Source organism: Acyrthosiphon pisum, chromosome A2, assembly GCF_005508785.2.
Source record: "Acyrthosiphon pisum isolate AL4f chromosome A2, pea_aphid_22Mar2018_4r6ur, whole genome shotgun sequence".
Taxonomy (NCBI): domain Eukaryota; kingdom Metazoa; phylum Arthropoda; class Insecta; order Hemiptera; family Aphididae; genus Acyrthosiphon; species Acyrthosiphon pisum.
The window spans coordinates 64,609,544-64,635,785 of record NC_042495.1 but is presented as its reverse complement, the minus strand read 5'-3'; the positions used below and the strand labels follow the sequence as shown (position 1 = coordinate 64,635,785).

At 31.8% G+C, this 26,242-nt stretch overlaps 2 protein-coding genes across 2 annotated transcripts; both read left to right on the top strand.

Moving 5' to 3' along the window:
* The first annotated feature begins 25 nt into the window (after positions 1–25).
* LOC100160681 (solute carrier family 2, facilitated glucose transporter member 8) lies at positions 26–9,837 on the top strand. Its single transcript, XM_008182056.3, has 6 exons — positions 26–2,237; positions 5,687–6,229; positions 7,121–7,361; positions 7,994–8,199; positions 8,374–8,639; positions 9,313–9,837. Exons 1-6 carry the CDS (start codon positions 2,157–2,159, stop codon positions 9,566–9,568), a joined length of 1,593 nt encoding a protein of 530 aa, XP_008180278.2. The 5' UTR covers positions 26–2,156; the 3' UTR covers positions 9,569–9,837.
* A 3,025-nt stretch (positions 9,838–12,862) lies between these two features.
* On the top strand, positions 12,863–25,699 carry LOC100162715 (pancreatic triacylglycerol lipase). Its single transcript, XM_008182055.3, has 9 exons — positions 12,863–13,790; positions 15,801–16,219; positions 21,595–21,844; positions 21,946–22,217; positions 22,305–22,458; positions 23,434–23,563; positions 24,291–24,476; positions 25,155–25,250; positions 25,318–25,699. Exons 1-8 carry the CDS (start codon positions 13,670–13,672, stop codon positions 25,222–25,224), a joined length of 1,602 nt encoding a protein of 533 aa, XP_008180277.1. The 5' UTR covers positions 12,863–13,669; the 3' UTR covers positions 25,225–25,250; positions 25,318–25,699.
* Positions 25,700–26,242: the final 543 nt, after the last annotated feature.

The window sequence follows — 26,242 nt, the reverse complement described above, 5'->3', positions numbered from 1 at the left end:
ATATTATATATTATCAAGTATTTAAATTTAGGTTTCAAATATAATTACATGTATCAGTGTACCATGTATTGATGTAGGTATATAAATAATGAAAACATAAATAGTTATTAACCATCTAAGAATAACATAATACATATTATGCCAAGTGTTTGTAGGTTATGCACTATTTGTTCACATGCAGTTCATAATATTATATACTCTATATATTTTGTACATTATTGTTTTAACTATTAGATATTCTATGATTTTATAATGTAAATAAAATAATTAAATTAGTACCATTAGATTTTTCTAATAATTGTTCCTTGATATTGTTATATATGTTATATATTTTTATCCCCTATATATTATTTTAAGGTTAAAATATTCAAAGAGAAAAATCTAGAAATATTTTATTTTGTTACTAATTGAAATACCTCGGTTTTTTAGTGAACGAACTTTTAACTTTTCTCAATTTGTTCTGGACAATATAATTTGAAAAATATTATTCAAGTATTTTTTTTTTCTAATTTAAAATATTTGTTTGAATAATAATCAATAAAACAATATTGTACTGTACCTATACCAAACAAGGTATGTGTAGTACAAAGCAGAACATTTTCAGCAAAAATTAAAACTCTTTCGTTCAGAGCCCAAGTAATATAATATATTTATTAATTATTATTAAAAATATTTGTAATTACAATGTTATCTTATTTTAGTTGTGATACAGTTATTGGAACTCTTTTATTTAATTTTACTAGGTTTGTTTTTTTTTAAATTTATATTATTATTATTAATTTTACTATTATTATTGTAATATTTGATAAGTGTATAATAATTAACCACAGGCAATATTAATTATTTTCTTATTTTTGTTTACGCCAGTGAATGTTATACTTTAATAATAATATTAGGGAAGTGATGAAGTATAAAATATATTATAAATATTATACTAATTCTTATTTCAAAAACCGTTTACAGTATCTACGAAATATATTTAATACGTTACACAGAGCAATTATTGTAGGGTTATAGGTATTTACCCAACCTATCTATCTAATGTTTGACAAAATTACGTATACCTAATTAATTATTTCATCAATTGTATTCATTATAGACTATAGTAAATTTGAAAAACATAATTATTTCTATTATTACTGATGAGCATTTAAAACATTTGATACACTTACATTGATACTTTACTTTTACTACACTATATTTACATTTAAGGTATTAATTACGATGTTTATCATACGGTTTTTTTTCAGTAAGACACAATATAACCATCGGCCGAAAACAAACTCCATATAACTAAATAATTTAATATTAACTACAAGAAATACTGTTTTCTCAAAAACGTTGTGAAAATGCTAAGTTTGTAAGTCAGTCGTGGTTTTAGAAGTAATAATAACATAGTATAGGTAATAATATGTATACCTATGTGTAAACATATACAACACACAGTTTCTTTAAAAAATGTATTAAAAAATTGAACACTTTTTTCAACAGTTACCAGATATTTAAATTTACATTAACACAGTAAAATGCGGTTTACCAGTTTACACGCGCATGCTAAGCTATATCGAAGCACACGACGTGTATAATACACTATAGACACATATTTTATCCACGGTAAAGTCATGCAACGCGTTTAATTCCGGAAATTATTTTGAGGAAGTTGTTGTGGAACTCGTTAACAATTTCTTAGAACCGATTCGTACATGATAATAGGTAGGTAGGTAGGTATACCTATACCGCGTGCAACAGATACCATACGGTAAAAAAAAAAACTCCTTACTCTCTTTGTTGTTACGTTTTATTAATTTTTTCATCGATCGGGGAACGTTTATATTATTGTATTATTACACACGAACAGATACCAAATAATATCCCGACGACGGTCCTTGACTATCACCCGAAACGCCTTGACCGTCCTCTCGGTGCGGCGACACGGAGTCAAGACGCGTATTCGTAGTAAGTTACCACTTCACACCGGGTACACTGGTACACACAGATACATGTACCACGCACACATCGCCGCAGTGGTAAATACCTAACTATTATTTTTGTCGCTTGTGGGTCCGACCGTTGCGTTCGTGATTTATCGCCGCGAATAATTCATTATAATATTATTGCACTATATATTGTTATTGTTATTGAATATTGTTTCGGCGATGGCCGAACTTAAATCGCCAAAAATAGACCCGGAAAATGCCAAGAACGAGTATAATTTGTTTAAATCCTCTCTAGCTCAAGTATGTATAAGTTATTTGCTTTTTTTTTGTATTTTGCTTTTAACGATTATGATATTTTAATCGGTTACCTGTTAACTGAGACTGTCGTCCGTATATTATGACAACCGTACGATTATTAAGCCAATTTTATTCAGGACTATAACTTTTTTTTTTTGCAGCCTGAGTAATATACCTAACAAAAAACGTGTCTATATAAATTATATTAAATAACTATTTAGATTTTAAGTATATAGTATAATATGTAAAGAACTAATATTTTTATCTGTTGATTAAATAAAGCATATATCTTATTATTATAGTGTATTCTATTATTATAGCGATAATTAGACACTTTTATTTAATGAATATTACAACAAAACCAAAGTGTTACTTTTATAATAAATATTTATTAAATTCATAAGTTTAAATGTGTTATATTGATAGGTACTTTTAGCATTTGAAGTGAATATTTCATGACAGTGGACTGTTTAACACATTTAACGCTCAGCTTTAAATGTACATTAAATTAGTTTATTATTTTTATTTATACAAGATATAGGTATTAGCTATACATAATACATATGTGTTATTATTTATTTATTAATACGTTAATTATTATATTATATTTGTGTAAAATATTATATTTCCAATCCAAGCTAAATATTAATTTAACTGATCACTTCTGTAGTGTGTACTGACACAATAACATAAACACGTGTCTTATATGTAGCTTACACCAAAATATAATTTTCCTACGTATGAAAAAAATTAAATTGTACTAAAAAATTATACCATATTGTACGTATAACGTACCTAAATCATATTAATCCATTTGTTTATGTATGTGTTTTAAATAATTAACGACTAATTCTTAAAAAATTAAAATAATATATCAACCGATTATAATAATATTCATTCTTGAATTATGACTTATAATGTTATACTTACTGTTTAAACATGATAAAATGTTTGAATTAAATATTACGAGCCTTCAGCTTTGCTTTTTTTTTTAATACCTTAAATAAATATTATTAAACAAAAGTATACGAATTTAGTTAAAGTTTGTTATAATTACGCAAACACTATTAAAGTAAAAAACATTTTCTTATAATTTGGGCATTTTATTTTTTTTAAAGTATACTTACTGTATATTTATATAGATCAATAATATTTTATAATGGTATAAAACAATTGATGTATAATTAAATATAGATACTAATAAAAATATTTTAAGATTCTGATCAATTACTTATTATATTTATTTATTCTATAAAATTAAAATAGTGCATGATAGTTATAACATAATTAAAATACAATCGTAATGTACAATTGTTTAAAATATTTACCATTGTCCAGTAAAGTACATAAAAGTTTGTGGCAAAATATGGCATTTTGTATAACTTCAAATAGGATACGAGTCGGAACACGTAATGGATTTATTGTAATTATTTCTCTAAAATACTAATATCCTAATGACTTGTGAGTTATGGTAGGTACTAATCATACATTTTTATCTTTATTTCTAAATAAATCTAAAAGCTACCAGTGAAAACTTATGAATTTCACAAATATTTATAATCATCACACCAGCCTTGATATGAATTTAAATGATTATATTCTTTTGAACTGAGACAATAAACATATTTTGGAAGTACAAAGTAGGAAGGTACACTTATGCTGCTGCAGTGTTCAAACTAATCAAACTCATAAAGTCAAACGATTACGTTATTGGAGTAGAAAGCCGGAACAACGCACGTCAAGGATCTTTGATGTATTAAAATAATGCGAAACTAGATTGATGTCGACCTCATGGTGCGCTCATATGCGAATGCCATTGATATACAATCGTGTTGTTTAATCAATACTTGCGGGTACCTATACTACCTGTACAAGTGTATAAGTACAACTAAGTAACATATTAATAATCGTGAACACAAAATGATCATTTCAAATGTACATAATATAGATACATTGGCATATCCGGCATTTCCCAAATAAATGCACGAGAATAAAAAAAATTAATCGTTATTAGGTACCTGTATTTCAATAGCAATTGGTTTGATGTAATATGATTAATGACGTTACTCGTATTATAGTAATAGTCATACATCCATAAGGTCATTTATAATAAAATTTAAAAAAAAAACATTTTACTCGATTTTAAAGGACGAAATGATTATGTCTTACGATAATCATATAATGATATCGACGAAGTAAGCATCATCGATCTATTGATGTCGAAAAACCTGATTAGCATATTGATATTATACAGTTAAGAGCGTCTGGAGGAGGTTTACAATAAGAATGAAAGTTTGACCAAAGAATCATAATTGAACGGACAGTCATCCATTATACGTTGTTCTAGTCTGCATTTCAAAATTTATTTAAAATTATTATTGTTTGTCCAGCTTTCTCCAACTATTCCATTATTAATATGTGTACATAAAAGATAATAATATGATATGCAATACCATAAAGTGATTGTTTCAAATATTCCAATGATGAGAGAAGAATGACAGTGTGCAGGTTATGTGGCCTTGTATGGGGTGGGATTGCCCAGAGCGAAAGCTACAGCACTATATTATTATAATTAGTGCTAGGTATTCGATAATAAAAAAAAATACATAAATTACATTTATTATTATTCAAGTAGGTATAATACAATGACAATAATGAACTAGGTACTGTATTGATGTTATATTTTATACGTGTCCCCCATTTACACATACATGATATAATATATTTCTAAGTATTTTCGACAGTGTGGTTTGATTTCAATATACTAGTATGTTAATAAACCTCCAAAGTCAGATTACAAGATGATTGATTAATCAATTATAAAATGTAAAAAGTTAGACAAGTATAATATAATTTTTATTGAGAATAACAATACTATAATAATACTGCAGCTGAGTGAATAATACAAATCAACCAATGAATAATTTATTTATATTTAATGTAATACGCCTATAAATAAAGTATTAGGTATAGGTGCTTAAGTAATTTACTTAGAGTAATTTTTGGTATGTAAATTATCAAATAAACTATCGATATTGACCTTATCAAATGGTTATAAATATATTTTTATCAAAAATATTTTGTTAAATGAAGACTATGATTGTTTTTGGACATTTGAGTTTTTGAATAGGTACCTTATTTGACGGTTATTGACGGTAGTTCATATTATATTCGGACAAGTATAATATTATTATATTAGTGCTGCGAATTGATTCATTTAAAATTTCTCAAGTATACAGTTTAAACTTTAAAATGTGATAAAAAAAAGCAAATGACCGAAAAATTCAAAATGAATGTTTCAAAATTAATTTGGTTGTCACATAACTCTGTTCAAACTTTCAAACTTTCTGTTTGGAAAGCTTCGTCTTACAATAAACTGTAAAATAAAACTAAAAATAAAACAAATTTCACAAACGCGCTGCAGCTGTAATTATTGTTACTAACATCCACAGATCGGTACGATCATCGTGCAAAATGTGATAATGTTGGGCTTTGGCATGTCGCTGGCCATTCCGACGGTGGTCATCGGGTCGCTAATGTCAGACGAAGTCGATGGCGGCGGAGGTGACAGCATGACATTGACGGAAACGGAAGCGTCGTGGTACGGCAGCGTGCTGTTGGTATGCCACCCAACGGGGGGCCTGCTGTCGGGCGTGCTGCAGGAGATCGTGGGCCGAAAGTGGTGCATGGCCCTGGTCAGCGTACCGCAGCTGGTCGGCTGGTACGTGCTGTGGCGGGCCGGCAACGCGTTCGATCTGTACGTGTCGTGCGTGGCGCTCGGCCTGAGCATGGGCCTAAGCGAGGCGCCAGTACTGACGTACGTGGGCGAGACGGTCGAGCCCAGGCTCCGTGGCCCACTGTCGTCAGTGTCCACCTTCACCATCATGCTCGGTTCGTTCATCGCCTACCTCATGTCTACGGTCATGCCGTGGCGGACGGTCGCCATGATCAACATGGCCGTGCCAGTCATATCGTTTGCCGCCGTCGTGCTCCTGGTAAGGATATTACATTATTATTAGGTACACATTTTCGTATCACATTATTATTATTATATTATTTACTATAATTATATAGCCGTACTTTTTTTCTAATCCTTTAAAAAGTAAAGGCGCATTCACAGCTACGTCGTGTGTCGTGTCGTGCGAGGGCTTGGTTATTATATGGTTACGACTGGTAAACAATATGGTTTAAACGTTGAGAGTAGTCAATCCTTGGTATACTCGGTTGCAACTTGGTTATTACATGATACCAAAAAAGTAATATCCAATCACAATACGATTTGATTGACACGACACGACACACGACGCAGCTGTGAATCCGGCTTTAAGATGAATATTATGCGGTTATTACCAAAACTTGAAAGATCGTGATAAGGTTGCATTCCACGATTTTAGGCATACACTCTACAGTACATACTACATTTTATTTGCAACGAATGATGCAGTTTTTTTTCCTCTAAGTTGGCACTATCATTATAGCCTTCGCGCACATGCAATATACATATATATCCGTAAACATTTCAAACCGCGTATTGGTATTTATTTTTATATTTTTCAATTTTGCAAATTAAAAATTATCGTGTAAGTGGGATATGTACCTACAAAACGCGAATACGAATTTTAATGAGTGATCACTATATACAGTCGAGTCTCGATAGTTCGAATCTCAAAGGGAATAAAAATAAATTCAACTTATGTATTTTTCCAGTTATATACCTCAAACGTTGTGTTAAAAAGGGGCAAGAAAAAAATTCGCTTATCGAGACTCGACTGTATTATAATATATGATATACATATTGTATAATACTATTATATACCACCGCCACTTCACTGCAGCGATCTCTACACGATCTACATAATATTATTAGTATCCATTTCTCTACGCAGACCCCCGAATCGCCAGTATGGCTGTTGTCGAGGAACAGACCCGACGAGGCGAAAAGGTCGTTGGCCTACCTGAGGGGTTGCGTGAGCACGGCCGACGTGGAAGACGAGTTTTCCGAGCTTTCGATCTACGCAGGATTCAACAAGTCCGTTGATCTCGAGCAGTACGCCGACTGCGGAATAGACGAACGGCGTCTGTCGTACGTCAAGTACCTACAGATCAACACCAACGACACTACCAACGGTAAGCATCGACGATAATAGTATCATTGATTAGAAATAGTAGTTAATATTTATAATCAGTGATATTACTTATCTATATATAATACACAAAAATGAAAAGCTGTCTCGCTAAGACCATTAATTATAAATACTATATATTTTATAAATACTAAGACTCAAAAACGACGTGACCGATTTTTTTTTTATCTTATTCGTAATTTTCAAGACAACGTTTGTATGAAAAAAAAAATGTTTAGGAAAATCCACCAGAAAAGTAGGAAATTTAGATGGAAAAAATATAACAGTGGCGCCAACTGTCCAGCAAAACAAAAAATGTTGTTTATTATATAAAGTTGCTATTGGTTACAAAAAAATAAAATAGTTATTGTGATTGAATATAATTTTAGACCTGTATGTTATATTTGGTCAAGACCATATATAACTTAGTAAAAATGGTATTCCTAATTCTAATTTTTCGACCGTTGATAATCACAACCTTGTCTCTTACGGGTAACGCCGGGCGGGATGGATGGCTATAATAATATAATATAATCAAACGTATCCAACTTAGATCCCAAATAATGATAGACTGAGGCCAATTACTTTGTAATTTATAATTTATATTCCTATATTATATTATAATGGTTTTTACAGCCGAAATCGACATTCTCGCCAATCAAAACCAGATCGGTTTTCTGGACACACTGAGAAGTTTTTGGTCACCGGAACTCAACCGGCCGTTCTTGTTCATAATGCTCTTCTTCTTCTTCTGGTCGTTCGCCACGTTCATACCGGCCAAACCGTACCTGATAACCGTGTTTAGCGAAATCGGTTTACCATGCAGTGCTCAATGGACACTGGTCTGTGTTACGTTTAAATTATTATTATATATACTTTTAACATATACATGTCATACGATATTTTTGTATACATTCACAATTAATATTAATGCATCTTTCTTGTTTTTTTTTTTTTTTAATTACATAGCGTTTAAGGATTACAACTTTTTTTTAATCGTATTATTTGTATTTTAGGTCTATACTTCTATATTGACCTTGGTAGGAACTCTTTTGAACGTTTTGACCGTCGCCAAGATCGGTAAACGTCCTATCACATTGGTTTCGATGGCGCTCTGTGCTTTTTCAATGCTCGGAATTGGAATGTACATGCTTTCTACTACTTATTTCTCGTTTTCGTCTACGTGGATACCGATGATATTGTTGAACGCCTTATTCTTCTTCTCCGGTTACGGTGTGTTTCCCATTCCATGGATGTTGGTCAGTGAAATATATCCGACAAAGTAAGTTTAAGGGTTTTCTATAGTTACAAATTATAATTGTGTGATCAAAATATATATAAAAAATGTCAAAAAAAATATTGCATACGAGTCTGCAATGAAGTACCACATTTCATGTCTTTGCTGTCCTTGCTATCATATGTAGCACATACCTAGGTAATCTACTGAAGAGTCTGAACAAGGGACGTTCCGATACTACCGACACTAGTAAAGTATCGATACTTTGGTTGGTCTTTAGTCCTCTCCCTTTTTAAATTAGCCTATCTTCTGCTCAGAGATATAATCTATCTATGTATATAAAAATATCTGAACCCGTTCACTTCGTTGCCCATTAAAATTACCAACTCTATATGAATAATATGTTTTACATATCACCATGGCAACCATTTATATACATAACATTCCATCGGAAATTTCAAAATAATATATAATTGGTTGCCATGGTAATACGGAGACACACACCGACGAAAATCTCAGAATAATATACTATTGGTTGCCATGGTAATATTTAACGTAACGCTTTATGTAACGTAACGTTTTTCGATTCTATGTGCCAAAGCAAAGACATAAAATGTCAAAAAGTGATCATATTTTACCCAAATTTATTTCATACAATAGTAGGTACCTACCTATTACTTGATACTTTAACTTTAAGTCGAAAACAAATTTTTTATAGGGGACGTGGCATCGCAAGTGGACTAACGGCCGCGTTGGCGTTTTTGATGACGTTCATTTTGACGAAATTTTTTTTGGAAATGCAAGAGTGGTTCACTCTCCCCGGGCTGTTCATCGTTTACGGATCGATCACGTTAGTCGGAACTCTCTACCTGTACGCGTGCATGCCTGAGACTGAAAACAAAACGCTGCAAGATATCGAACACTTTTTCATCGGTGACTTGGATGACTACGAGGACCATGATAATCAAAACTGATTGATCGCAAACAAACGACAGCGTCAAAATATTCCTAATTTGTTCTTCGCAAAAATCAACATTGTTCACTATAATTTATATTAATTTAAACATATTTATTATTTATTGTTAACTTGAACGCCATTACAATATATTATGTATAGGTATTACTAATATAAACACTAAACGGTGTTTTGAAATATTTAGGAACCTACTGCAAAATTACAGAAAGTCCTATATTATACCTACAGCTTAAATTAAGATTATAATATTATGATCAATACGAAAAATATTAATTTTTTTTCCAAGAAACATATTATTATTATTATTATATTGTTCTTAATTAACATCGGCGACATTGACCATCAGTAATATTATTTTTATATGAAGAACAAAAATTTGATTACAAAAGAAAAAAAATCATTACTTATCAATTAATTGATAATATTATGTAATTTGACATATTGTATACAGATTATCGAATATTGATACAAATACAATGGTCATTGCTCTTTACAATTGTGTCCAAAATTAGAACACAGGTCACAGGCGATATTGGTACAATTAGGTATATAATTAATAATGGTAATATAATGAGTGCCTAAAGCCTATAATATTCCAAACGTTGATATTTTATTCCTGTTATTTACTTAAAAGTAAAGATTAAAACTATGATGATTCCATCAATAAGTTAAAATCATGAAGTAGACGATAGACGGATAAATTATTCGTTTACTTAATAGTATTTTTATAAATTTACTTATTATGGCTATTATAGTAAATAATTTTGTTTATGTTATGGCTATTTACTATTTGGATTAGGTTATTACGTATAACAGACTTTTTACGTCATGACTATTTTAAATTATATATAAACACCGTAATTGACGACTTGCTATCACGAATGACGTAAGTACTTACGAATGGCACATTCGTTATGAATTTCCAGGCTTTGCATAAATAGTCGAATAACATGTTAGTTGTTAGACGTTTTTAAAATAATACCTAAAGTATAATAATAAAATAATTAATAAAGATATAATACATTTTAGATTCTGAGCGAAGCGATGAATGTATTGATTTTACAATGATGTGTTTTATTTATTTTATTTTTGCGTCTGTCATTGCTTTTTCGGACAGTAAAAGTGCTTAGATTTTTTTTCAACAGTATCTTTTCTGATAGGAAAGTGAATCTAGTTGGTACTTTAGGTATTTACTAAAGTAAAAACTTTCTAGTAGCTTTCAAAAATGCCGCAAAAAACAAGAGACAAATTAAGGAAAATTGGGAATTTGGTGTAACTCTAAAACAAATGACAGTAGATACATGAAATGTTGACTGAATGTTTATAATAGCCTTCTCTATACACCAGGGGTGGCCAAACCGTGGCTTGCATCTTAACGTAACATTAGACGTAAATTAACATAAGAGCCAAAAAAAAAAAAGGTCACATAATATACAATAATATGACCTTTTTTTTTTTTTACATCTTGGCTCTTCAATTTTTATTAATATATTTGGTGGCTCGCGAGTCTCTTCGCTGGCCACCCCTGCTATATACCATAAAATTTTCAAAATATTTTGAGCTATTTACGGACATTTTCAGTTTCCAATTTTTTTAGTTTTTTTATTCTATAAATATCAACACAATTTCATTTGTTGGGTAAAAAAGCTTGAAAATTAAAAATAGAAGGATCCTAATACATTGTTTCAAAGATAGATGAAAAATATTAAAATCCAGTCCCAATTTTTTTATAAGCATTTAAAGTTTAAATATTGATAAAATACGTAAAATTCACGGAAATGTGCAAATTATATTAAGTTAGAAATTCATAAAAATGTTTCTATTTAAATCTAAAATTTGAAAATGTAATACAAGATTCCTCATAAGTTTGTCTATCTTTATCAAAAATGTCTACAAGCAAATCAAATTAAATTTTAATAAATTGTTGTCCAAAAATGAATAATTGTAGGTACTTGAAATGTTCACCAAATGTTTATTTTATCTATACTTGATAAAATTTTCAAAGGAAAATGAAACTCTCATCCACTGCGGTGATGTGTCTGGTTTTTCCAGTGCTGCTGCAATTATCTTTATTTTCAATAGTCATCTGTTGGCCGTGCACATGCCTTCTTCAGTAGCGATTGCGTTACGCAAGTGGCTGTACTCGTCTGATAGTAACTTCGACTGATTGAAACGAATGAGATTGAGACGCTCCATTAAAATTAAAATTAAAAATAATAATATTCTCAACTCCTATAACCCATAGCAACCATTAATAAACAAAAATGTCTATCGTACATCTCAAAATTCCTATTTTAGCTCCTACCGGGGGTGATCAATTCCCTTTTTGAATTAGCCTATGACACTCACCAAGAACGTGGCTTTCTATTGGTGAAATAATTTTCGAAATCGGTTCAGTAGTTCCAGAGATTACTTTCGACAACGGTAACTAACAACTCCTCTTTATATAATAGTATAGATATAGATATAATATGTATTCATATATAAGCACTTGCGTGAACTCAAAGCAATAACGAATGTAAACTGTGAAACTGTATAGGTATTGTTATAAACACTTTTTTGGTTGCTCATAAATTCTATGATTACGAATTTTTACAACAGTACCTAGTTTAAATACCATTTACATGTTATAAGAAAAACATTAACAGTTACGTCAAAAAAAAAAATAAAATAGATATTGTCAAAAGTACTCAAAACCTGGTTTCACGTAAAGATTACTATTTTTCCTTCATTTTCCCGGTACTTTAAAAAGCATTAATTTGGGTTGTTTTCTTTGAAGTTTCCTATTATTATAACTATAAAATAATACAACCTTGTAAACTTCGTATGAAACACGAACAAGTTCAATCGAATGAGTAATAAATCGTTCAAAGTCTATATTATTGGTCGTTAGATATTATTTAACAATTAACTATACTATTTATATTCATAACGATCAATAACATCGTATTCTTAAAATTAAATAGGTACCTAATATGTAAATACGTAATTGATATAGGGCATTGTTATCTACACGTCATCAAATATAAAATAAATATGACCGAATCACCTACTAAAATAAACAAAATTCCTCAATATAAAAAATAACTTTCAGAGATCATAATAATTATTTCTCGTTAAACATACAATATTACAAAGGTTGTTAAACCGTGCGCATTTCACAATAACAATCATTATAATATTATGTATCGTCGCCTGCGCCGACTGCAAAATTATTGCTTGACCACGCGCAAAAATTGTATTTAGCTAATGTGCACCCACGGAGATCTGTTCGGTATAAATACCGTCCGCGGTCTAACACTAATCGATCATTCGATCGCCTCTTTATATGTTCGAGGAAAACTTACAGAAAACACATAATATTATTATTATCGTGGTAACGTACGTTTTGAATTGTTTCTGTATGTCACTCGTGTCGCGGTTTTTATTTTTCTCTTAAAAACAATAAATATAACTCGTCGAGTGCGCCATAATATGCTTGCTGCAGCCGTTTAGGTACATCGTGTGCACAAAAATTGGAGTGTGTTTCTGTGTCGTGTTCCCGACCTTTGCGCTTCAATTGCACATTATAATAATAATAATTGTTTATATTATATCTGCCGCCGCTGTTCACAATCGAATTACATCGAATTTTATCCAACGCGTAACGCACTGAAACCCGCGTTGCGCTCATACGGCGCCTTGCAGCATCCGAGGCATCACGTGCAGCTCATCGTCGTCAAAACGAAAATCTAACGACCTGTTTTATAACAACGACAACCATGTGTGCGTAAACATAACATATGTCGTGATAAATAGTGTCTCGTAGTGTATTCTCATTTCTCGTACGGTAATAGTTTAATATATTATAAAATATTGCCAGTGTGCTAATCGCGTTTTTCGGGAGTCCTTCGGGATTTCGACCGTGTGCGCGCGCGTTGCGGGCGCGAGACGAGCGGGAATAACATTTTGCGATATTCGGCAACGCGCGTACTGTTATACGGCTGAATAATCAGCAGTAGTTGTTATATCCACGAAAGATCTCGTCCGTGTGTGGACTTTTGAAATTCGTCGTCTTTATATATCCCTTTGTAACCCCCGAAAACCGTACGACGCAGTCATGTTCAACAACACGAGCAATCTACTGCTGCAGACCATGTTGTACTTGGCGCAGACGGACAACATCACGTTCCCGTTGAACTACACCGCGGACGCCAACAACGTCATTTTAGAAGGCGACAGTGAGTACCTTATATTATACTCTTATTTTTGTTTTAATACTCAAATCCGTCTCGGTGATTATTGTATACCTATAATAGTGTTAACTGTGTCACGTCGTTAATCAATATTTACCTAATAAATACATACCTGCAGATGTAACCTACATCTATCATCTAATAATCACCGTCATTCGTGAGTAAACCGAATCCCGCTTAATATAATATGATACACGATAGTAATAAATAACAAATTAATAATTTCGCGTTATAGGTCATGCCACTTAAAGCTCTTTAGCCACCTCGCTCGACGTCTGTAACGCTGTTATTATGATATAGGTATATTGTTATTTATGCGCTTTGTCAAACCTTAAATGGTTTTGACCATTTTGTTTTTCTGTAGGATTATCATCTGAGTCTACGCCGAAAAATCCCCAAAAATACTCAGTGTACCTAGGCCTTTACCTACCTATACTTTACTACGGACATATTCCAGTACCTATACCTACGAGTACAACAGAAAATGTATGGCAACCAATCTAGCGGTGCATCGCGTCCTGAACATAATATATAGATAATAATACTCACGTAACTACGTAAGCGAATCGAATATTGTACCTAAGCACTTCGACCGACTGAACTATAAATTATAATCTGTTATCGTGATTAACGTATGATTACCAATATTATTTCTCCTGTCCGAGTCTTACAGCTGGTTGGCTCCTGCAAGATCTTCGCCGATTCCCATCGACTTGATAAACAGCTGCTTTTGTAAGTAGTTAAATCGGCCGGATCACAATTGTTTGACGCTTCGTCAACTCCATACGTCATCATTTTTTACAGCTGAAATCAGTTACTTATTGTATATTGCAATATTATAAGCGTGCACAATTTAATATTTCAAAGTTCGCTAGGTCTTTACTATTACGGAACCTTGAGGAATTTAACAACACATTATTTTTTAAATGTCCGATAACAATAATAATAATAAATTATTGTTAGATTCCTGCATATTATGTTACAGTATATTTTGCAATGTTATTTCCATAAATATTGTGAGTCGTGAAGTTATCGCAAACTGTGCACCTATATAAATTGATGTGCGAAGTATATATACAAGTGGTGGAAATATATTTACCACGTGTTGAATGCGACTCAGAGTCCACAATGTAGCGTGCCGGTTTTCATTGATTATGAAATTGATAATAATTATTGTTATTACTGTGTCGTATAGCAGAAATGTACAGAGTTTAATTGATCAATTTAGGTATAATAACAAAATATAAAACTTTTAATTCTATGGTTTAATTAATTTAAATTACGTTGTTATTATAAATTATTATGCTACATACTAACACATTATTGAAATTTAGTATGGAATATCAAGTAAAACTACAACTGTCGTCTGTCAAAATGACTAATTATTAATTATTGCCATTGACTAAACCCTAGGCGTTGTATTGATAAAAAAAAAATTATTTCAAATGAATATTTTTAATAGTCTATTGCTCCATTTAAAACCGAATATTACGCCCGTTCGTATATTTGAAATATTTAACACGATTTTTTGTGCGATTAAATATTAGCAGTGCATGACGTTCAATAATTTAATACAGCAATAATTTTGATATCACATACGAACTTTGAGAGACTACTGTACTAAATAAGCATTTTTTAAGCGCTTAAAAAAGTAAAAATACGCAATAATTATTGTTTAAACCAATATTTTATATAACTATAAAAGTAAAGCCCTGAGTTAGGGTAGTTAGGTATTCGTAGGTTGGTTAAATTAATTTGATGTACCTTTATATTTTATAGTTACAACTTACAATCTTAAAGGCACATAAATGATAAAATTAATACCTAATACCTATTTGTAAATGTTTATAATACCTACATTATTTTTAAAAGAACTATTAAAGAATAAATAAGCAAAAAAATAAAAACATTCATTTGCAACAATATTTCCCAGCCCCGATTAAAATTAATAGTAATAATATATATCACACCGCAGCTGTCTTGGTCTTTTTGCAGATGTGGAGGTCAAGTGTTACGGCGAGTACGGTTGTTTCTCGGTGGCCGGCCCGTGGCAGGACGTCTCCTCAAGGCCGGTGAACGTGTTCCCGGAAAAACCGGAAAAGATCGCGCCTAAGTACTGTCTGTACACGCGCAATAACAGGAACGCATGCCAATACCTGAACCACAAGGACCGAAAATCGGTGATCACGTCTCACGTGATCCCGTCGATGCCCACGTACTTCATCACGCACGGGTTCTTGGAGGGCGGCGACAGGCCGTGGCTGAAGGAAATAGCCCGACAGATCCTGCGACGGTACGATGCCAACGTGATAATCATCGACTGGGAAGAGGGCTCGGGGTCACCGTACACACAGGCCGTGGCCAACATACGGATGGTGGGCAGGATAACAGCACACCTAATAAACGTGATACGAGTAAGTGACATTTATGTACTTTTACAATATAACTATAAAGTATATAATATATTTTGTATATTATAATACCTAAGTTATGAATAGACTCTGCAGTGCATGTGTAGGTACTTAATAATGATATTATATATTTAACTAACGATATATTATGTATTACCGAGCGAAATTATCTAATCAGTCGATAATAATTAAAGCATCAACTAGACACGATTGTAATCGGTTGGGAAACCTTTGCGTATTACAGTATTAGACCATATTATAATACTAAAGGTACATGCATTTATTTTTTCTATCCAAACCCAAAGAGGCGACGATAAGGGGAAACAATTTTAAATATTATTATGTGCATATTATTTATATTCATGTTCAAGTGAAATTCAAATAAATACACCGTAAATAAAAATGTCAGTTATTGTGTATACAACAGGTATTACGACTGCAGTATTAGTCCAGGCAAATTAGAAAAAATAGCGGAAAAAAAAGCAGGAAAGCTGAATTTTGGTATGCACCTTTATGGAAGGGTTCTAAGTAACATACTAAAAGTCCCCAAAGATTTGATGACCGCTACCTCCGCTAGAGCGCGCTTTGTGCAAGAAAAATCAGTTTTTCTCAAATAACTCGGTTATTTTTTAAATTATAAGAAAAATACCTATATACTATATTATAGAAGAAGTAATTACCTATAAAAAATGTACTTACATCATATTATGTCGGAACAATATTTACCTTGATAATCGCACATGAAATATCATATAATTGGTAATTTCTGTCTTATGACGTCCGTAATCGTGATTAACACAGTTTTTACTTTGTATTATACTATTACAAATGAACAGTTTATTGTTTTGTAATAATCATGACATGAGTTTGAATGATAATGTTACGAGTACATAATTTATAATTGCTATCTAAAAATAAAATAACTATTATATATATAGGTAGGTATATAATAATAAAAATTAATATTGGTTAATATAGGTATGCCTTACAATTCTGGCTACTGCTTAACAAACTATTAATTTAAACAAAACTTTATTTATAATATAATAATCTCTTAATTTTATTGAAATTTTATTCGTTTTTGATCACTAGTGGTAGGTTGATCATCACTGAAATGCACCTATTAGAATAATATGACATCGAAATAATTTTTATAAAAAAAATAACCTATCGTTTTCTTTAATAATAATTGTTTTAAATATATACCTGATTAGCGGTGTTTTTATCCTCTGTTTCTTTGTTTGAGGTGTTGTTATCTTCATCTGGTATTGATTCAATATCATCTTCGTCAATGCGGCTTCCATCGCATTAAGGCAAGAATTTCCTTTACAGTATCCGCAGATCATTGAACATTTTAATCCATGTTTTCGGCGTCCTCAACTAGCAGTGCAACCTTTTGTGCAGTTACACGAAATTAAATTTAACAAGCTTTCGGGAATCAAAGGACCTTTTAAGGGTATTGGCAATAATAAATCATTTTTTACATGCCAGCCCCATTCTATTGGTGATTTTTCATTTCCCAACCACATTTGAATTTGATGGTGAATATCTTCACCTACTATTACAACTATGTCATTAGTCATTGATAAATCAATGGCAGTATTTACGATCAAAGTATTTGCATCGTCTAAGGCTTGATTCACAGTTATATTAGATTTTTCAAATTTGCCCAAAATTCAGCTTTCCTGCTTTTTTTTCCGCTATTTGTCAAAATTGAGTCTAATTTGCCTGGACTATATAGGTATCTATTAGTAGGTACCTACAGTTTACCCTCGAATATCCGCTGTCTTCCACGGAATCGTCTACATACCTATATGTATACAAAAAAATATATACGTAATGTATCTTTCCATTATAAATCATTATAGGTTTAATTGGGTTGTGAATTTATCATAGCCGATAACTCGATAACGACGTAAAATACGCTTATTTAATATTAATACACATGTATGTACTTTTATTAATACACATTATTTTTGTTCCTTTAATACTATACTCGGGTCCAAATAAGAACGCACCGGGCGGCGGACGAAAACCGGTCGAAACCCGCGCATGGTAGAGCGCGCTTTCACTGTCTGTTCCGGCGGCAGCTGGCGGCGCCGTCGGCGGCAACAACTTCGTCGGCGGCGGCGACCGAAATCGACTAATGGCGACCAATCGCAGCGCGAATAGAGTCAGCCGGGGCTGGACGTCGCTCCGCGATTCATTTGGATGCGCCAGCCGCCAAGGCGGTGCGTTCTTATTTGGACCCGAGTTTTTTAATAGACCCTCGGAATGTACATTGTACATCATTATCGGTTAAATTGGGCTGCGATAGTCGATTATGCGATAACGTACATTACATATTGCATTTGATCAGTTATAACGCGTATACCTATTTAGTCTTCTATAGTTCTATCTACTATGGCTAGAACTAGCCATGAAGCAGCTCTAAAACATATAGACGGGATCATTAAATATCTAGAAGAACAAGACGATACAACTCTTTGTGACAAAATGTTATTAAAAAAACTTCAATCACAAGTTAAAAAGAAGAGTTTTCACTTTTCAAACGAAGAAACAACAACTTGTGACTGATTTTTTTTGCACATAAATAATTTATAATTTTTATTAATTTTTCAATATACATGTACATACATTCATTGTACATACATGTGTATCTTTTTTGATAATACATATATAATAATAATTTTTAATTTCAATTTTCAATTTAGTTTTTATTATAAAATTTAATTTTGCGGATTATCCGCGGAATCCGTTTATCCGTGGATGTCCTGCCGGCTGCCACCCTATTCCACGGATAATCGGGAGTAAACTGTATAAGACAAGCACTGTTGATCGTGGTGCACCGTGCACGAGTAATATTATTTTTCGTCAGATGTTGCGTCAGACGACACTCCGTAAAATACCAACCAACCGGGCAAGATCTTAATATTATTGTTATTAATATTAATTATGGTTTTTACCCTCTTGATCTTGTCATCATTGTGAAAAACTCTTTTTATAGCTGCTCTCAATTAATAAACAAATTATTTTTATTTTTACATTTTGGAATATTTTTTATTATTTTACTGTGCGCAGTTTAATCATATTATGTTAGTCCTTTTTCTCTCGTCCTCCCAGCAGAATGGATCTACCAATCACATACGCCAAGTAGGAGGTAAGGTGCGCCGTATGCACCCCCCTCCCATCGCTTTTTAAAATCAGACATGATATATACCAATATTTTTCACTATGCATCAGGTATAAATATTGAAGTTCTGCCCCCTCTCTCACAAATAAAAATATTTCTGTGGGGCCTGTATAATATAATATGTACAATACAGTATATTTATTTTTATCAATATATATATTGACCGAGTCGTCGTAGAAAAACTTTTAAGTTTAAAAACATCGGCATTTAATTGTTTTAATATTTAATTCGCATATTAAATAATAATGGTCATTTAGTTACCTATCTACTGTTTTTCAGAGAGATATGAAGAACTACTAAAATTGTATTTACATAATATTTATAATACCTAACTAGTATCGTCCATTAGTCAATTTGACCATAAAAACCGTTTTAATTGTAAAATCATCACGCTCAAAATTATTACGTTTCTTATCGCAGCACACATCAACACACAGTTCAGTATTGGCTTTGTGCTTCTTCCCCCACTGGAGTATTCCTGTTTTCATATTTTACCTGCGTTTACATCATCATATTATATTAAATTTTTTTGGGGGGCATCTATACTTCACAAATCTTTACATTTCCAATAACAATGTATCTATTTTTCTTCTACTATGTCTATGTACCTATATAAGAAAAGCTATTGGTGCCTACTATTTATTAAAATAAACATGTAAATTGTATACCTATATACGTGCTGGTTGCCGGTGGGTTTCAAGCTACCTGCACCCTGACCTTTTTTCTTTTATGTGTGTTTTATGGGCGTGTAGATATGAATTAGGGTAGAAATTAGTATTTATTAATTTATTAAATTATTGTTTGCCATTAGTTATACGGTTAGACAGGTACAACCTTGCATCAATTTGAATTTTCGAATATTGTGTACCAAGGTGTATTAGTTGCCCTTGTCGGCGATCCGACGTAGTCGGATGCCTACCGAGTACCGGGTGGCTGAGTTACACCTACTGCAGTGAGTTACACCCAAAAGGAGTTGAACAATCATAATTTTTTTAAGAGTTGCCATTTTTTACGGGCAACAAAGTGCACGAGATCAGCTAGTATATTAATTTAGTGATGATCAAAACAAGACCAAGACTTTCAAAATCTTGGTCTTGGTCTTGCGCAAGAATCTTGCAAGACTCTTGCTATTTTCACAAAATATATAAAAAAAAAAACTAAATAGGTACCTGTTATAGCTGTGTGTAGGTTTTTTGCTATGATCTCTAAGATGAAACTTATTCCAATATATTACATAGTATATTCATAAATCAAACATTAACATAAAACAAGTCAAACAATTTAATTTTTATTATACTCGTTTAAAACTTTGCATTTTAAATTATGCTTATATTATTTTACTTGTATGAATCAATTTACCAGCATAATTAATTTTCTAAGTTCCTATTGCATTTATAATAAATATCAATAGGTTATTACTAATATTGCTAATTACTAGTTATTGACCAATATAATGTTTATAAAAATTAAATTGTTGTTTTTTTAATGTTAACTTTAACAAATAATAATATTTAAAAAAAACTGTAAGTATGGTTTGTTCCAAATATTAAATTGTTTAATAATTATATTTGTTATAATGATAATATTTATTATTTATAATTAAACTTTTATTCTTCTTTTATTCACCAGTGTCCAATACAGTAGTACTAATGATTAGTATATTCGATTCAAAGTAAAGGTGTGTTATGGACATACATTATTCTATTAGCAAGACAACTTTCGACGTTTTTATCGATTTTGGGAAATTAAAATAATTTTTCAGAAATTGTTAATTAGTATGAAACAACTATTTTTTAATATTAATTCTCATTATATTTTTAAATCTTTTTTTCAATAATTAGACATTTCCTGGAATAGGTACTGATAAAATTTCATAACAATACAAATAAATTCTTATTATTTTGGTTATAAATTATTAGTTAATGGAATCTAGATAGGTACACTAATGTGTTTTCGGGGGAAAAAAAAATTGCAAGACTGCAAGAGTCTTGCAGTGATGGTCTTGTTTTGGTCTTGGTCTTGCAACTTCGGTATTGGTTTGGTCTTGTTCTTGCAAGCCTAATCTTGGTATTGGTCTTGCTAGACCAGTACCATCTTAGTCTTGGTCTTGGTCTTCATCTTGCAGCAAGACCAAGACCAATTTTGATCATCACTTTATATTATATTATGGTATTTTTATGCGTAGATGGAACTCGGATTAAATGTCGGCAATGTTCATCTAATCGGTCATAGTTTAGGATCGCATCTCTGTGGTTACGTCGGAAGCGTACTGAAGACGAACTTTGGCGTGACGGTGGGTCGAATTACTGGTCTAGACCCGGCTGAGCCCCACTTCAGCCAGACTGACCCAATGGTGAGGTTAGATCCTTCGGACGCCATGTACGTGGACATCATACACACCGATTCCAAGCCGTTTATAAAAGGAGGCGAATTAAGTAAAATAACATTTTCATTATTTTTTTTATCGTTTGAAGTTATTTTGCATATACATTTCCAATAATTATTGTATGTCATGTTTATTCATTGTCTACTGCAGGTCTGGGAATGAGTGTACCGATTGGGCATTTAGATTTTTATCCAAATGGAGGAGAAAATCAACCGGGGTGTAATCAGGGTATGATGAAGTATATTAACCGCGAAAACGGTAGTTTCTATCAAGGCATGAGAAGATTCCTGGCTTGCGATCATGTCAGAGCCCACGAATATTTTAACGAATCCGTGAACACGCTTTGCAACTTTGTAGCAATTGAATGCGATTCTTATGAAGAATTCTTAAGTGGAGAATGTTTTTCATGTTTGAGCGATACGGTTCGTACATGACACATTATTATCATTACCCATTATTGATAATACCTATTATAAAATATATTTTCATCTAATTACTCAATGTTTTAGAACCCTGATGGTAAAATCTGTGCAGAAATGGGGATGCGATCGTTGGGCCACTGGAAAAAATATGCCGCCACTATTGCCAGTTCCATTGATCCTACTAATGCATCGCCACACATACGTTTGTACTCACTCACGAACGGAGAATCGCCATTTTGTAGTAAGTATTAATGTTATGACTTTAACTGTAGATTTTTTCCATTAATTTTAGTTTTCATACATAATAGTATAATACCATACCTATACAGTATATATCTACTTGTTACCTATGTCTTAAGGGTCCCGGTGCCAGTTTTTCAAATTTTCCACAATTCTATAAAATTTGAAAATTAAATTTTATATTTTAGTTGCTACCTCAATTATAAGACTTTTCCACTAATCTACTACCCGATAACTATTTAGAGGTGGTTGATAGGGTGTATTATATCGAAAAAATTACTTTACGGGAATAACTCTCAAGCTTTATAGAATTGTCGGATTTTGATGAGTATTTTTTTATCTGAAAGAAGAAGACTTCCTACAGCCCGCATCGATCTCTGATTTTGTATTTTATTTTAAATAATAGTATAAAATAATTTATAAAAAAAGCTAAAAATTGTCTTTTTTTAAAGACTTATAATTAAGTTTGAGATGAAAATATCGAAAAAAGGAGTTCGATGCGGGCTGTAGAATATTCTCCTCTATTAATAAAAAAAAAAATTATCAATTTTGGTTAACTCTACAGAGCAGGATCATTATTCCCGTAAACCGTGTTTTTGAGGTCAAAATCACATTGGCACCAGGCGCCTTAACAATATAATATTATCTTCGATAAATACCAACAACAATATTTTTACATTTTAAAAAGAAGTTCTAATTTAAAAACTTTTAAAATAATATTTTTCAAATGGTTGTGTTAAAAAAACTCGTAGGTAATTTGACGATATATATATAATCATAATACCTGATGAGTAATTACCTATAGGACCTATTCAGGATATTATGATTGGGTAGGTATAAAATATAAATGTATGTTCAAAATACGAATTCTTCATATTATTCTCGATGCAACGATGCGGCATAGATACTAAACTGATGTTTTATATTAAAAACATGTACCTACCTACCTATTCAATTTCTCACGTTTATGTTTTAGCGTACTTGTACCGAGTGACGTTGAATTTGGCTAATTCGCAATTGAGCAAAGACCATGGTGGTGAAGTAGGACATTTTTTGGTGCAACTTGAAGGAACTGAATCGAGGTCTAAACTTTTGAACGTATTCAAGTGAGTGTATTCTATATTCTATAAGACTGTAAAATATATACGTGTCACGTGGTGTTTTCCAACTACATTAAATATATTGTTATGTACTTATGTATAATATGTATAATGTGTACGTATATAGGTACTACTATCACCCTCCGCTAACAAAAAAAAAAATTATAAAAATCCCCACTAATAAAAATAAATTTGAGTAGAGGTGGTGATTCTTTTTAAAATCATAAGAAATATAGTTTTTTTTTTTTTATTGGTATTCAGCCCAGCAACTGAGGCCATTAGCTGTAGGATGGTACTGTAGGGTTTTTTTTTTGGAATGGTATAGGGAATGGTCGGAGGAACACGTTTTTGTGTTTTGCAGAATTTTTAAGTGGGCACCCGTAGGTATCTGCCATGCTCGGGTGGGTGATGGCGACCTCTCTCTCCAGACACCGTGACTACCCGAAGAGAAGCGCCACCCGTGACCAAGGTTCGAACCGGCGACGATGCGCATCGCAATCGACGTCTTAGTCTACTCGGCCACTCCGTCCCCCAAAAACTATAATTATTATTATATAGTCCTGCAGATGTTGAGAAAACATACGTCACGGTTTCGTAATGTTTTCTGACTTCTTTTTAAACATATCATCAATAAGGTTATACCATATAGCTATATTCCTATATAATAGGTATAACAATTTACAGTTAGTAAATAAATTATTAATAATAATTACGTTTTTATATTTAAAAACAGGGAACAACATTACAAACCGGGCAGTGTCCACCGTCGGGTGTTTGGGTCCAGTAATGTGGGTTCCATCAAATCTGTACTATTGGTTTGGAACCACTCGACCACGATGAATATACTAACTTGGAGATTCGAAGCGCCGGTCATCTACGTTGAATCGCTGACTATCGAGGCGTTCAACGGCGGCCAAAAGTATGTTGATTCTACTACTATAATATACATTATACACATTATTATTATTATTATAACTGAGTAGAAGTAAACCTACATTAGGGGGTTAAAAATGTGACCGGATACCCGCCTAACCAGTGGTGCACGAAGGTACTGTTTGGTTGGAGGGAGGTATGACAAGGACTTAGCGCCTGCGTTCTGTCCCCAACCGTACACCGGTTCGCCATCCGACCCGAACGAACGATGCTGGTCAGAGTGGCATACATAAAATTATTGTTTGTTTTACATTTTTGAACAAAAAATGTAATATACAACAATAATATATTCTAAAAGAATCTCATTACACTGACCTATATTTATATAAATAAAACTGATAACTGATACTCGTAATTTTTACTGTCAATAACTTTTTTTTAAACGTGATAATATTGAAATATGATTTAAAAAACTAATAGAGTCTATTAGAAAGCCACATTTGTAATAATTTATAGTATATATTAATTTACCTAAATCGTTGTCTTAAATGCCTTAATGTTGCTTAAAAATCTCAAATGAAAATGCATTGAACGAGGAAAATCACTGTGAGACACCTGTTTATAAAATTAACAACGCGGATAATTTATTACAAAATATATCGTTGTATAGAGATAATAATATTATTAAGACGTGTATTATTAATATTTACGTTTTTCTTTTCAGACTAAAACTATGTCCACCGAAATTAATAGCTTTAGAAGCCGGCCTATCGTTTAGAATGATTCCGTGTTAACACCACATTAACACTATTTACAATAGGTACGTGAACAACAAAGATACGAATTTTGTAGATCGATTTTATTAATCATATTTTATATTTGGCTAGGTTGAGGACGATTTTATTTATATGTATATGAAATGCAGATATCATTAAACAATACTTATTTACCTGTTTATTTTTATTCAAACGGAACTATATTTTTAATTTTATCGCTTGTAAAATGTGTACCAAAATGTTATGTTTATTTAAGTTTAAGGTATATTCTCATTTTTACATATAACTGTATAATATTTTAACTTATAAGCAATTCCTGATGCACTATTATTATTATTTAGATTATTCTTTTTAAAAAAAAAATTTAGGAGTACCTATCTACCTATGTTATATGTTATGTACAATATCATTATGAATGTATATTATTATTTATTTATGTCTTTATTTGTTACATTTTTTAGATTCTGAGTGAAACGATGAATGTATTGATTTTACAATGTTGTGTGTTTTTTTTTTTTTTTGTGTCTGTCATCACGGTTTGGGGCAGTAAAACTGCTTCGATTTTCTTCAACAGTATCTTGTTTGATGGGAAAGTGAATCTAGTTGGTGCGTTCGGGAGCTCAAAATTTGAAATTTTCAAAATTTTGATTTTTTATCAAATCCAAACCTAACACACATCTTTTTATGTATCTTCAAAACTATTCAACATTTTGACGTAATTTTTTTTTTATCTTAAAGCTATTTAAGTGTTCTATCATCCAACATACGCAATTAAACCATTAAAACATTTTTATTTATTTGAAAAAGTAATTACTTTTTTATCAAAAATTAATATTTTTAAAAATAAATCGCGTATAACTAATAAAAATTAGTATTTACAATGGATTTTTTGCTTATTGTATTATTCTTCTGAATAATACTTAGAATAAATTAAAATTTTGATTTACATATCTTCCATAATTGCAGAATTACACGCTGCTAAACAATAGCACAATACACGTCTGTTGTGATTGTAATTATTGCCAATGGATAATTT